This window comes from Mastomys coucha, unplaced genomic scaffold (genome assembly GCF_008632895.1).
Source record: "Mastomys coucha isolate ucsf_1 unplaced genomic scaffold, UCSF_Mcou_1 pScaffold8, whole genome shotgun sequence".
NCBI lineage: Eukaryota > Metazoa > Chordata > Mammalia > Rodentia > Muridae > Mastomys > Mastomys coucha.
The window spans coordinates 56,259,688-56,274,883 of NW_022196914.1; the positions used below are offsets into that span (position 1 = coordinate 56,259,688).

The 15,196-nt window shown below is 41.6% G+C and overlaps 1 protein-coding gene across 2 annotated transcripts in view; it reads right to left on the reverse strand.

The window, feature by feature from the left end:
* Positions 1-15,196, reverse strand: part of Iqgap2 (IQ motif containing GTPase activating protein 2) — a 275,140-nt gene that overhangs the window by 120,170 nt on the left and 139,774 nt on the right. For both annotated transcript variants that reach the window (XM_031360159.1, XM_031360160.1), the window contains exon 5: positions 15,102-15,178. In XM_031360159.1, coding sequence (XP_031216019.1) covers positions 15,102-15,178 — 77 coding nt within the window. The remainder of the gene's footprint in view (positions 1-15,101; positions 15,179-15,196) is intronic.

A 15,196-nucleotide genomic window follows, 5' to 3' on the forward strand; every position in this document is an offset into this window, starting at 1 on the left:
CTGAAAGACAAAACATAAAGCCATCAGAGCCTTTATTGTCCCAAGTCCTACAGTGTACATACAAGTAAAGAATGCTTTCAATTGAGAAGGATCCAAGAGCGCTCTCACAGCCTAAAGAGCCTCACCAGGCTCCAGAGTCCCAGGTGGGCACCACCAGAGCTAACTCTAGGCAACCCTCCAAACCCTGGTGTTCTGCAGCACAGAACAGGGCCTTTTCCTGGGATCAGCACCCCTCCACCATTCATGTGTAAGAGAATAAAACCACAGCTAGTGGGCTGAAGAGATGGCTCAGTGGATAAGAACACTGGCTCCTCTTCTAGAGGACCAGGGTTTGATTCCCTGAACCCATTGGGCAGCTTACAAGCATCTGTAACTCCAGTCCCAAGGGATATGATGACCTTCTCCAGAGGCACTGCATGCATATGGCCCACAGAGATATGGAGACAAAACTCTCACACACGTAAAATTAAAATAAAGGCTAAAATTAAGATAACAAAAAGACAGCTACTATGAAAGAGCAGGCAATAGATACAATTTCTATGGATAATCCTTAGCTGATTCTCATTTGTCTGAAAGAACAGTTTAACTTGGAATTTTTGATATTCACCTAAATAGCTGTTTCATATATCTCAACCAATAGACCACTAAAATTATCATGGATGGTATGACATTAAAAAGCCAGTTATAGTGTGCACATATTGCTAAGTAAAAGACACAGACTACATTTTTAAAAGTACATGTTTAAAAGTAAATCACTTAGGTAATTTATGATGGCACCCACTAACCTACCCATAACCTGATAAAAGGTATAGAAGTTGGCATGTGAATTCTATCAAAGAGATTTGAGTATGTGCTGCCTCTACTCAATTCTAGTCCCAGCCAGTTTCTGTTGCACGTTTCTACCGACCTTTAAGTCAGGGCATCATTCAAAAGAAAGCCTGGTTTCACTTTCTTATTCATTTGGTAGGTTTAAATCCATGAAAGTTTAATTAGAAGTAAAAAAATTACATCAGAATATACATGGGAAAATGATCTGCAAGTGAACATTTTAATATGAATACTCCCAAGGCTGTGTTAGATGGATCTCAGCAGTTTATAAAATCCAATAACTTTCAAATAAAGGAATTAAGATAAAGCTTTCTCAAAGGTAATAAAAGTTCTTAAATGTATGATTAGTCGACATAAACAGCTTGCACTGGAACTGATTTCTTTGATTATAATTTCCACAAAGTATCTATATCAATATATGCCAGCAGCTAAAAATGAAAGATTGATGGTTAAAATATCACAAAGAAAATCACCACCCATCTAGGTGGGTGCAGTCAGGCACAACTCCAGAACCAACTGGGCAAGGACTGAGATCAGGAGTATAAGACTAGCTAAGACAACAGTAGGACCCCACCATGGAAAAAGGAAAGAGAGGGAGAGGGAGAGGAGAGGGATTAATAGAAGGAAGGGAGGGAGGAAGGGAAGAGGAAGGGAGAGAAGGACAGATGGACAGAAGGAAGGAGCTAAGGGAACTATCATTCAGAGTTAAAAATTAAATTTTTTCATAAAATTCCTTCTGATGTAGTTTTTCTACTTCGCTATACTACAAACTTACATACTTTTCTAGAATATGGACATACTTTATCTTAAGCAATTCTAAGCATTTACACGGTCACTAATTATGTGTATGAGGATAGTACACACACATATGTAGACATAGATCTCTGTAGATACATATTAAATAAATCCCTCTAAATAAAATTCCAAGATAGAAAAGGTAAACATAAAACAGAACCTTTCAATACATTTTGCCAAACTATGTCTTAAAAAGGCATTGCATGGCTGGGTGTAGTGGCGCACATTAGTAATTCTACGGCACTCAGAGATGGAAGCAGTTGGATTTCAAGATTGAGGCCACCCTGGCCAAATGTGTGAGGCTAGTTTGAGCCACATGAGAGAGACCATGTCTCAAAAAAAATAAAGGATGGGAAAAACTGTATTCATTTGTCCTCTGTGATTAAAGGGTTCTTAAAAAAATCATTATCGGCTGAGAATGTAGCTTAGCTGTGGAGAACTTGTCTAGTTAAGTATAAAACCCTGGGTTTAATCCCCAGCCTTAAAACAAACAAATCAACTCCTCTGTCTCCTGGAATTAAAGGCATGTACTATTTTTCCTGAACCCAAACTTTTCATAGCCATTATGCCTCAAGATCTTCATGTCAAGATCTCCAAATAAAATCCCTTTTCATTTCTTCAGGAGAATTTGAACTTGTTTTGATTTTCTAGCTGTGTTCCCTGGGAGCTGAACCATGGTACAAGGCCCCACTGCTTAGGACAGTGATTCTCAACTTGTCAGCCTCGACCCCCTGGGGTTGAACAGCCTCTTCTCAGGAGTTACATATTAGATATCCTGTGTGGTGGCTATTCCTGGCTGTCAACTTGATTTCATCTGGAATGAACTACTATTCAGAAATGGAGGGCACACCTGTGACCCAGATCTTGAGGCTGGAAGATGGGCTTCTGACCTGGATCTTGACACATAGTACATGCCTTTAATTCCAGGAGACTGAGGTAAACAGATCTCTGAGTTCAAGGTCAGCCTGGGAAAAGCAAGTCCCAGATCCAGGCATGGTGGTACACACCTTTAATCTGAGCCACACCTTTTGCTGGAGGCCTACATTAGAAGAAGGAAGATTCACTCTTTTTCAACTGCTTACACTTTCTTGCCAGCATATCTGTTGGAACCTACTTCTACAGAAGACTAGCTTAAACAGCTAGCTTCATGGGACTGAGCAACTACTAGATCCTTGGACTTCCCATTCACAGCTGACTATTGTTGGGTTAGTTGGAGTACAGACTATATATAGGTCATTACAATAAAGTCACTTAATATATAGAGACATTCCATAAGTTCTGCGACTCTAGAGAACCCTAAAGAAGATATCCTGCATACTGGATATTTACATTACAATTCATAACAACAGTAAAATTACATTATGAAATAGCAATGAAAATAGTTTTATGGTTGAGGGTCACTACAAAATGAGGAACTGTATTAAAGGGTTGCAGCCTTAGGAAGGTTGGGAACCACTAACTTAGGAGAAAAATAACTTGTGAAGTTGTAAATTGACTTAAAGCAATCAGTAAATACCCAACAGGCACCCAATGTCTGCACATCCCTGAGTTTAGTGGCCTTTACAACTAGTGTGTCCCCTGCATAGAACTGTGGAGCAAGGTGTTGTACCGGGTGCTGGCTGGCCTCAGTGGGCATGAGGCTTCTCTGCTGGGGAGTCTCAGACTCACCAATGGCTCATTCTTTAGCACTCTCAGTCACCTGGTGAACCAAGCGATAGGTCCTCACAGCAGGAGGAGGAGCTGTATACTGTGCACCCTGCTACACAAGCTTCTAGGGAGGAGCAGCAGCCTGATGCTATCCAGCCAGCACGTCAGGCTCCCAGCCTTCACATCCTCCCTAGGGATTGCATCAGATACAGAGTATAGCAACTGTATGAGGCCGACTACTTACCTCAGATGGGCACAGCCCACCCTGCCAGCCGTCTGCTGAATACTGTTTTCCTTATCTCCATATTGTTGGCATCAGGACCTCTGAAACCCATGACGTCACATAGGCGGGCCTCACAGACCTGTTGCCACCATATTCCCAGAATCCATTGGGCTCACCTCCCACCTTTACCTGTGACCACGTTACCATCCATATATATAAGAGGAACGCCCCTCTTCTCCACCACCTCATCTCTCTCTCCCAATAAATCTCTTACCTTTGGAACTATTTTGGGCCTAGTGTGCTGTCTTCAAACGCAAGCAGCTATTCTAACACATTACATAGAATTTCAGAATATTATCAATGAAGACTTTACAGGGGCTGCAGATACAGCTCAGTGGGTCCAAGGCCCCAGGTTCAAGCCCTAGCACTATGTCATTATCAAAAATAGGACTAGGGGAGAAGAGTGTGGTGGTTTGACTGCCAGTACCCAACTAATACAGAAGTAGAGGCTCACAGCCATCCATTGGTCTGAGTACAGGGTCCCCAATGAAGGAGCTAGAGAAAGGACCTAAGGAGCTGAAGGGTTTGCAGCCTCTTAGGACGAACAACAATATGAACTAACTAGTACCCTCAGAGCTCCCAGGGACTAAACCACCAACCAAAGAGTACACATGGTGGGACTCATGGCTCCAGCAGCATATGTATAGTAGAGGATGGCCAAGTCAGTCATCAATGGGAGGAGAGGCTCTTGGTCCTATGAAGGTTCTATGCCCTAGTGTAGGGGAATGCCAGGGCCAGGAAGCAGGATAGGGTGGGGTGACGAGCAGGGGAAGGGGAGGAGGGAATGGGTTTGTTCTTGTTCTTGTTTTTTTTTTTTTTTTTTTTTTTTTTTTTTTTTTGGAGGGGAAATTGGGAAAGGAGATATTGTATGACATGTAAACAAAGAAAATATCTAATAAAAAAAAAAGGAAATACCCATATAAACTCTTGTGTTTGAATGCATAGTTCATAGGAAGTGACACTATTAGAAGGTGTGGCCTTGTTGGAGGAAGTATCACTGCTGGCAGAGCTTTGAAGTCTCATATATGCTCAAGCTACACTCAGTATGGCACACAACGTCCCTCTGCTGCCTTTGGATCAAGTTGTAGAACTCTTAGCTCCTCCAGCACCCTGTCTGCCTGGATGCTGCCATGCTTCCTGCTTTGATGATAATGGACTGAACCTCTTGAACCTGTAAGCTAGCCTCAATTAAATGTTTTCCTTTATAAGAGTTGCCATGGTCACGGTGTCTTTTCGTAGTAATGGAACCCTAGTTAAGAGACAGAAAGGGAGAAGGGTCTAAGATGCAAGGGAGTGGGAGGGAAAAAGAGGGAGGGGAGGACAGGGAAGGGAGGAGAAGGAAGATAGCAATACCATGTTAAGTCTGCCTTTCTGTTCGTCAGTGGTGAGGATAAATCGGTTTTTATACAGATACTGTTCATTTAGAGTTTTTCTAGGAAATACTAATGAATGTTTTCATTTTAAGGATTCTGGGGAAAGAATTATTGACCTTTCTCTCATTTCCTCCCTTTTCCTTCAAAACCATACCAAAGGACAAACAACAAATGGTAGGTAATTTTTATTGTATTGTAATTTTTAATTTAGGGCCAAATTCTGATCTTCGTCTTACCAGGAAGAGAACATTCAACTGTGAACATTTTTCTGCTGTGAAGAGTCATGTATTTGTAATTCAGATCCAGGAAGGCAAGATACATCCTTTAGCTTAAAGTCTAGATCTTGAGAGATTATCAAGGACCAAAACCCATTTGCAGTCATCGAAAACTATGCAGGCGAAGGTCATGCCACACAAGGTCATGAGGAGCCAGTGGTGTCATTTAGAAAGCGATACTGTTTTATAAAGCATTTCTTAATTCACTAGTACCTGGAGGAAAGTATGCAGTTCTAAAAGGGAACCTGTGGGCTGTGATGTGCTTATTGCAGAGTGCTTGCTAAGCACACACCAGATCCTGGCACCTTCCCCACATTGCAAAAGGAAGGTTACTATATAAAAGGGACCTCCTACCTGCCGCACACAAGGTATAACTGAAATGCCAGGCTCTCACTTCTCCCTGGGGACTTCAAAATTAGGCAGAACTGAAAAGATCTGCCACAGCTTCAAAGACAGCTAAGCAAATAACCATTTAAGAAATGAGGAAAGGTAGTAAAAAAATACATCCTGGAAGTCATATCAGCTTCATTCAGAGTATTGGTTTCTTTCACCTCCCTCTACAAATTCAAGTCACACCTCCTAAGAAAACTGAAAGGAAGCTAGTGAGAAAAACGAGATGACAGCAAAGCATAAGTAGGAATATTGAGTAATATGATATTTTATGTCTTTCCCAAGTATAGAGCATGCCATCTCTTTAAGGCATAGTACCATGTAAATACTGTGTGAGTTTAATTTAATTTTAAAGCTATATGTCATACCAAAACCTAAGCTAATTGGTAACTCTCACCCCTAATATAAGTCCACCTCTATTTCTCTATGTATGTGATACTAAGATGGTCAAGACTTCAATTCTGTGCCTTTATTTTTGTATTTTGCTTTAAAAATTTAGATAACAAATTTTATTTTTGTTCCTACACCAAATTTTCCTTTCTTAATTTTTCTCCTTAGTTCTGCTATGTCAGGTGCCCGAGAAATAATTTCTGGAATCGCATAAATCCAGTGAGTCTTCAGTGGCTCCTATAGTCATTTGTTTTATTGATGCCTGGACTCTCTCAACTCAAGCCTAATGTTTTCCTGACAGAGTCATTTTCCCTTGAATATCTGGTATCTTTTGGTTCAGGGCTTTTGTCAGTATTTGGGTCCTGTGGTTCATCCACTGTGGACTGTGGCATTGGGGACTCTGGGGAGCAAGGGAGAAGCATCTCCTCTCGCTGACATTTGTCTCTCTTAGTGGCAGTTGCTGCTGTGAGATAGATAGGGTCATCTACTTGGCCCAGTTTGGTCTTCAGTTCACAGTCACTCAGACAAGGTCTCCCAGGTGACTGGATTATAGGTGTGTGCACCCCGCTTGGCTCCCCCGCCCGTCTCCGAGCCTTTAGCTGTCTTGGGCACTGACACACTTTCCTGCCATCTGTACCATCACTTGCCCCTCTTAGTACAGAGCCCAAGGCTAAGCCTGTCCAAGCTGATCACTCCATGCTTTGACTTCTGCACTGGTCTACCTGCCTGGAACTAAGGCTGTGATGGCCTCTAGCCAGGCTGTGACTCTTATTGTAGCCTGCTCCCATCTTGTTTCTCAATCCTGTCACATCCATTTCCTTGTGTGCGTTGGGGAGCTGTTTACATCGTTGGCCACTGGCTGACATCTCTGATTTTATCTCAAAAGCTTTTTTTTTTTTTTTTTTTTTTTTTTTTAAATTATGGTCTTATGCAGGTGATGTGAATTCATGAGTGTAACAGGCACGTCCTGCCAGAAAACTCCATTTTACAGTTCTCTGCCCATTTTCTGGATTTTATGGTCCATCTCTTTGTCCTCAATGTTCCCTGAGCATTGTGGGGGTATTCAATAGAAGGGGATCTCTTCTCTCTCTCTCTCTCTTTCCGTCTCTCTCTTTTTCTTTCTTTGGATGATATGGCCACCAATAGACAGTGGATAGATCCACACCCATTGCACATATGGGTAGCACTAACTTGACTTAGTAGGAGATATTACACATATATACATGTATATAATATATATTAATAGATATAGTTATATTATATACTAATATATAATATGCTATATATAATATACTAACATATACAATTATATATTATATGCTAATATATATATACAATTATATATTTGTATATATACTATAGTACATTACATACTATAGTATATATTATGTAATACACACACACACACACACACACACACACACACACACACATTTGCCTCCATATTCTCCCTAACATGTCCCCCTGCCAACACAAAACAAAACAGTGTCACAAAGATACAAAATTGGGGGCCTTTTAGGTAGACTTCAGAGGCAGTTGGAGGGGAAGATGGAGGGAGATATGATCATATTTAATAGTATACATGCACGAACTTCTGAACAGTAAAGACAAAAACTTAAATAACTATTGTATTAATTTTGTCAGTTGTGAAAAATACTCAAAGGGCTATGCTAAATGATCTAGAGGCAGTAATTTTTATATTATATTTTGTTCATTAACTCATTTAATGGCTACCTTATTGAATATGTCTTCTGTATATTATGCTTTTCTTAAATTAAAGCTAGTTTGGCTTTCACAGACATAGCTTTAACTTGGCACAGTGGCACATACATCGGCACCCCCGACTATTCAGGAGGCATGGACTGTGGGGCCTCACAAGCAGAGGCCAACCTAAGGCTTCAAGCCAGGCCTTGTCTCAGACATGGCTTTGTTGGCAACATGAAAGGAAAGATTTATGCTAAAGGAATGTGGTGATTTTTCAAATTTGTGATAAAGAAAGTAGGTGCAGTTTCCAATATGACTCCACCTTGCAGGGAAATAGTAACAAATTTCAGTGAATAAACACCCTGATTAACTAGGAGTCACCACAAGGTGGTGCTGGCAACTTAGCTTGCTGAGCAGGAAAGTGCTTTTAAATGTAAACCTGAGATTTTCTTAAATCGGTATGATGGAATAGGTAGAAAACTCACTTGCATATGGCCTCTCAAACATCACACCCAGAGAATTAAGAATATTGTATTTATTTTCCACTTTCCACATTTATCATCGTTGGCATTGAAATTTCACGATAGTTTTTAAAAAGATCACTTCTTCCACGGTGGGAGTTTTCTACCCAATCTCTGAGTCACAGGTCTTCCAAGCAGATTAGTACAAAGGGGAAACACCTACCTGTAAGCTGTATTTATCCAACATGCTGACAAGAACCATCCATCGAAAAGCCTCTTTCCTAAGCGTTTTAAGTCCAGCTTGGCTATCTCCTACCTGACATTTATAGGCAATTGAGACTTAATATTAAAAAACCAAATCCATTGAACAAGTGCTGCTTGTAGCTGGCTCTCCACATTGAACTTGCTATGTGCACTGTTTACTGACTAACATCTAACATAGCATGCCAGGAGTATTTCAGAGAAAGCTGTGGCATTAATGATACGAGCACTGTCCAATATCTGAGAAAGCATTCTGGGTAGAGTTGGAAGCCTCTTATCCCATGAAAAGATAAACCACACTTGTGTTGCTGATGTAGGCCTGCACAGAAGGACTTACCTGGAGCTAACTAACTCTCACTAGCCCATAAGGTACTAGTTATATAAACCATATCAGCTGAAGGTTGGGAAGTGAAATGGAAGTTACAAAATACTATTAGTTTTTAAATTTATTGTTACTTTAATAAATTCATTAAAGACTCTGTGGTGATAAAATACTAACTTAAAAGGCAGGATGGGCCTGAATGGCCAGGCTTAAGTAACTTCTCCAAGTTCCTCCAGTTCTCACGTTCCAGCATTTTTTCCTTTAAATATTTCAACTATAACAGCTCAGAGGCCTACACTGAAGTAACTACAAGGATGACATCATTTTTAAAAATTTTGGTCCAAAGCAAAGGAATCCAGAGGTAGTTCTTCCATATGCAAATTAGTTCAGGTAAACTTCCTGAAAAGTTAAAAAGATGAACTCTAAGGGACTTTAAGCTTCAACTAATGGAAAACCACGGAACCATGGTAGGTTTCACGAGATAGTTCACAAGTTCAAAGAGCGTAGCTTTCTGTAAGACCGTCATAGCCACAAAGTAATTCAGACAGGTGGGGCGAGAAGTATGGCATTCAGACCAAGTGGAGAGTTTTGAACAAGGAAGCGTTTGAAAGCTACAGAGAGGAGCAAATGCCTTTCTCACCTCAGTCTCCAATACTGCCATCTCCATATGTCCCTCCGAAGACCTGAGGATTCTAGTCTGGCTTTAAGGCCTCCAGAGAGCTTATTTGTAAATTCAAATGTACACTGCAAGAATTACAATCAACCTGGTATTTTAGAGGAAAATTCAGTAGATCAGTTTCTTTGGGAGAAAGAGACCTCTAAGAGAAGGGAATGTTAAATCAGTAAAGGTTAGACATTCATGCCTTGGCAATGTATCTAACACCTCCATTGGTGGGTCCAGGTAGCCACAAAGCTGTGGGAAAAGCCAGGGAAAGGAGTCCTCTATGAAGCAGTCAGGAGATTTAGAACAACTGGTCAACCAGAAGTGGGCTTGCCACTTCTTCACAAATGCAAGCCCTACGACTCTACTCCAGCCACATTACAGCTGTTACAACCAGGATAACACATTGCTTCTAAGGGGAGCGAACTGCACTCATTAAATAGTGGATGCCAGTTATGCATTGGTACCACATTTGAAAACCAAAGAGCGGAACACAACTACAGAAGCTTCAGCGCTATAGTATTGTTTACACTCAGGGGAGACCCACAGGTTTCCACTGCAGCAAAATTATGATGGTCTACTAAATGGCATCTAGCACCTTTACAATGCTAAACTAGAATAATCAATAGTTATGTGCGACTCTGAAGGGATTTCTTGAGCAGTAGTTGATTCCCTATCTTAAAGCAGTAACCGAGAGAACAGGACAAGGACATCTGGTTGTGTCCACAATACAAGGATTTTTCAAAGAAGCCAAGGGCAGTGCTACAAAGACAAAGGGTCTGCCATGACTAATCAACCTCAAACTATCTATTCTGTGCAGAAGGTATTAGACAGGCAGGGTGGTCCACAGTGTAATCCTAGTACTCAGAAGGTACGAGGACTGTGAGTTTACACTTAGCTTGAGAAACATAGAGAGACTGTGCTATGAACAAACAGGAAGATAGTCATCTTGGTTCAGTCTTAAGCACAGAGTTCAATATGATCAACAGAGTATATCACACAGAGCACACAAGGGAAGATGTTAGAGATAAATAGTTTATGTACAATTCTTTGTTTCACTTTTTCAAAGAAGAGTTATTAAAGCTGGGGTGCTTTGTTCCTTCTCTGTTTGTGAAGCATAGGTAAGTCTGTGTTTTATAGTACATATACTATAGGAAATAATAAAGAATCAGGAACTCTGAACTAGCCAAAAAGTCTCCCCAAAGTGTCCCAAGGTAAGGACGGACCGCAGAGGGCAGGTTACGACAGAAGTAGCCAGAAGGAAAGGGAATCCCAGTCACGAAGCGAGGCCAGGAACCAGATCTGAGGAGGCAAATCAGCAACAGCAGGAAGAACACTCAGCTGTCCCTCCCTTGTCTTCTAGGAGATGGAAACCTCTAGAAAGCCCAACTATAATTTTAAGAAGAAATGAAAAAACACATACATACGCTTCTAATAATGTTAACAGGTCAGGCAAATACATCAACATGACAGGACAATATGTTGTACAACACCAGCCAAGAGAAACTTAGGGAGCGAGTCACTGTAAGGTAACAGGGAGGGGTAGACAGTAAAGAAAATATCTACCTGAAAGCCACAGACTTAGAAATGAAAACGATGCTAACTTATAAACCAAGTAATGTTGAACTTGATGGTGTTGGCTGGGTTCCGACTTACCTTGAGACAAGAACCCAAAGGGTGAGCCATATTCAACAAGGAACAGTTCAAATACTAGCTTTAAAGGTGTGCCCTTTGATTTCTGGTGATGTTAAGATCGTGCTGCCCCACATTAGGTATCCCAACAGGATAGCAGAGCTAAGGCAGGTCACTTTAGTGTGTGAACAATGAACGCGCAGAGTGAAACGGAGCTGGATCGTTCCCAGCTGGTTGCAATGGTGAGCGTCTAACCCTGACAGGGCATTTCATCTGCTCTTAAGGGAGATGAAGGAAGTCACGATGTTTTAACAATCACATTATGGTTTAAATCATCTCAACATATTCAATCTTATAACTGTTTAAACATTTAACAGTTGCTGGATATCACTTGTTATGTCTTTATAAACAGAGCACCATCCGACACACAGGTTTTTTTTTGTGTGTACATAAAACCGCTTGCAGACATTAAAAAAAAATGTGTAGTAACTCAGAACGGGCTTCTTTTTGTTGCATAGGCTTTACTGCATTCCAAAAGAAGCCACAAAAGGAAAACATGCTCCATATGGATTTTAAATCCAAAGTCTCCAAAATAGCAATGGTGGTTTTTGCGTGATTTTGCGACATTGACTGTTTTAGCTCTTTTAAAAACATTCTTTCTACATTTTCCAGTCTTCTTTCCCCCAAATGAGAATATGCTACTTTTTTTTTAATAGGAAAAAAAAAGGATAAATATTTCCTTGGAAAAAGAGGAGGCCACCCACCAAGAAGGCAAGTCCTTCTCAGTTAGGCCAAGTTTGAAACCGCCAAGCTAAGCTGGTAAAGCAGTCAGCGGTGACAGGCAGTGAGGCTGAATCAGGTACCAGACAAAAAGGTAAGGGGCAGGCAGGGGAGGGAGGTAGGACAGAAACCCAGGGGCGGTGACTTGTCAACTCCACATCAGACTCCTGACAAGTTTGGTCAGGGTCACAGCTGAATTTGTCGGTCAATCAGGCCATGGGCGAGTCCCGAAGGAAGTCAGGGGCTGAGAAGCAAAGCTACCGGGAGCAACCTTCCCCCTTGGCTCCTGAGCTATAGTCAAAACCTCTGACCTGCCTAATTCTCTACCAGGTAAGGACAACTCTCTACTCCAGCCGTGCTACAGCTGTAGCCGGGATAACACATGCAGCCAACTCTGCAACGAGAGCAAACTGCACTCGATCTGAGTACAGGGTCCCCAGTGAAGAAATTAGAGAAAGGACCAATGGAGCTGAGGGGTTTGCAGCCCCTTAGGAGGAACAACAATATGAACTAACTAATACCCTCGGAGCTCCCAGGGTCTCAACCACCAACCAAGGACTGCACATGAAGGGGCTGATTGTTCAGGCAGCATGTGTATGGTAGAGGATTGCAAAGTCGATCATCAATAGGAGGAGAGGACCTTGGCCCTTTTAAGGTTCTGAGCCCCAGTGTAGGGGAATGCCAGGGCCAGAAAGTGGGAGAGGGCGGGGTGGCAGGCATGGGAAAGGGGGAGGCAACAGGGGTTTGGTTTTGTTGTTTTTGTTTGTTTCTTTGTTTTTTGGAGGGGAAACTGGGAATGGAGAAATTCACATGTAAATAAAGAAAATATCTAAAATAAAAATAAATAAATAAATAAATAAATAAAGGACGCCTTAGAGCTGCTCCCCAGCTCCCTTCCCAATGTGCCCTGCATCACAGAATATTGGCCTCCTGGAAGTAACTGACAGCCTTCTAAACCACCACAGAGCTGCAGAGATAAGCCTCGGACACTCAGGATTTCTCATTTCCTTCATGAGAGGCAGCTGCATAACATGTAAGGACAGAGGATAATGAGAAGAGAGTTGCCTGTGACAGAATGTGGTCATATGTATGATACGCATGACACAGCATGTATCTGCTCCAGGGTGTCAAAAAGGCACAAAGACATCCATGAAGAGTAACTGATAAAGATCCAGAACCATGACGTCGATGTCTATACATACATGAGACAGTAAACGAGAAAGGACCCGTTCTTTGTTTCAGAGATGATCAAGCCATTATTTAAACTATGGTAAATGTACATTTGTGAACCCACCCCTATACCACGCTATGTAGCTTCTTAGGAGCAAAGATTTCGCCTGAAAGGAACCTAGCATGCTATCTCTTTGTAAGCTGGAGAACATATGGCCCAGGTGTCTACTTCAGCAAATCAACTGAAGCTCACACACACTGTCCTGGAAGCCTGCTATGGATCTGGAGCTCATCGGCTCGATATACGAACATAATGAAGGCTGGCTTAGCAGGCCACAAAAGCCGTACTAACGCATAGCCTTGAGTGACTGCTTCAAGCTTTGACAAGAACTCCCTGAGGACTGCTGAGCAGCACATTGAAAAGAACACCTCAGAAGAAACACATACGGAGTTTTAAGAAAACCTATTGGGCTAGGTGATGGTAGTGCTCGCTTTTAATCCCAGCACACAGGAGGCAGAGGCAGGCGGATCTCTCTGAGTTCAAAGCCAGCCTAGTCTATGGAGGTCAGTCAGGGCCATGCTGTGGGACCTTATCACAAAACAAAACAAAACAAAACAAACAAACAAACAAAAAAAACCCGAAAACAAACCTCCTTTCCATGTTATCACCAAAGGAAGTCCTATTGGTATACTGGCCCTTAGGCTACACAGAAAGAGACAGGAGCAAACCCAGAAGATCCCACCTCTGGCCCCTCCTGCAGAAATTATACCTTATTTTATTTATTTACTTTTAGATATTCTAAGTTATAACAACAACAACAAAATAGGCCTGGTCTGATGGCACGACCATAGTCTCAGTTCTTGGGGAGGCTAAGGCAGGAGGATGGAGAATTTGAGGCCAGCCTGAGCTGCACAGTATGCCACTTTCTCGGATGACAAGATGGCCTAGCAGGTAAAGGCTCTTGCCACCAAGCCCGACAACATGGTGGCAGGAGACAGCTAGCCAGCTTCTGCACACTGTTCTGGAGCGTTTGCCTGTGTGCAGTGGCACATCGAGACCTAAAAGTGTGTGAGTATGCACACATACACCAGAATGAGCAACAGACAAACAAATACATAAATGTAAAGAAAAAAAAAAAAAAGAAAGAGCTAGGAGCCATTTGGCCTATGTCGTATCCCACCGGCTGTCATATTCCAAAGCTGACTCAAAAAAAAAAAAAAAAAAAACCTGGCTGGGTGGTGGGTTGGGGGTTGACTTCTATGACATAATCAAAGTTTTCTCTAGGAGACCAGCTTTGCAATGAATTATTATGAAGACTTTTTCCTTTGCAGAAGAAAAAAAAAGCCAGGAAGAAGTTAATATAAACCCCAAGACAGAGGGTTCTGCCAGGAAAATGACTTCCAGCGATACAAACACAAGGCAGATGTTGTAAAGGAATTTAAAACTTCATTACATATGAGACCTCTCAGGCTTCACCTGCATGCACAAGACAACAGTCACAGCTGGGCTTCCACAGTGCTTGCCATCTGAAATCCCCAGTTTTCCCAGGCCCGTTAGGACAGAAAAGTCACCTGTAGATTAGCAGGGTTTCAAGACTTTCAAAAATTATCAAAAGCAAAAATCACTTTAAAACAGTAAGTATGTCTTGATCAAATTTAGAACAACTTTAGTGTTTCCTTTTTTATTCTTAGAGTGTAAATTCTATTGAGTGGAAAGTGGGAGGAAATCACGTTTGTGTTACGTTTCCTTACTGGTGGTTCAAGCCGAGAATTTAATGAGTCGTTAGAGCAATCACAGCGACTACAGGCTCTGCCAGCCGACATCCTGACATCCTCACACATCCTAACTCAAGGACTCCTGATGGGTCCTTGCTGCCTCCAGTTTCATCCTCTCCTTATCATACATAGGTCTTCTATTAATTTCTCTGGGTTTTTATATTGAATAATATTAAAAACGTCATAAGTGTTTTCTAGTCCAAAGGTGGCTTTGTGCAGCAATTATCTTAAATTCTGTACTAACAAATTCAAAATTGAACCTGCTTAAAAGCTTAAGGCTCTTGAGGTTGTTACAGTCACTTAAGATCTTTTAAACGGAAACGGAAGTTTCAATCTGTTTGCGTTTTCCCCACCTTAGCGCGTGGATGCAATAGATCATCCTTGGTATGTTTTTCCGATCGTAGACATCTGTTGTTTCTGGATAAAATATCTGGAAAACAAAAGAGAC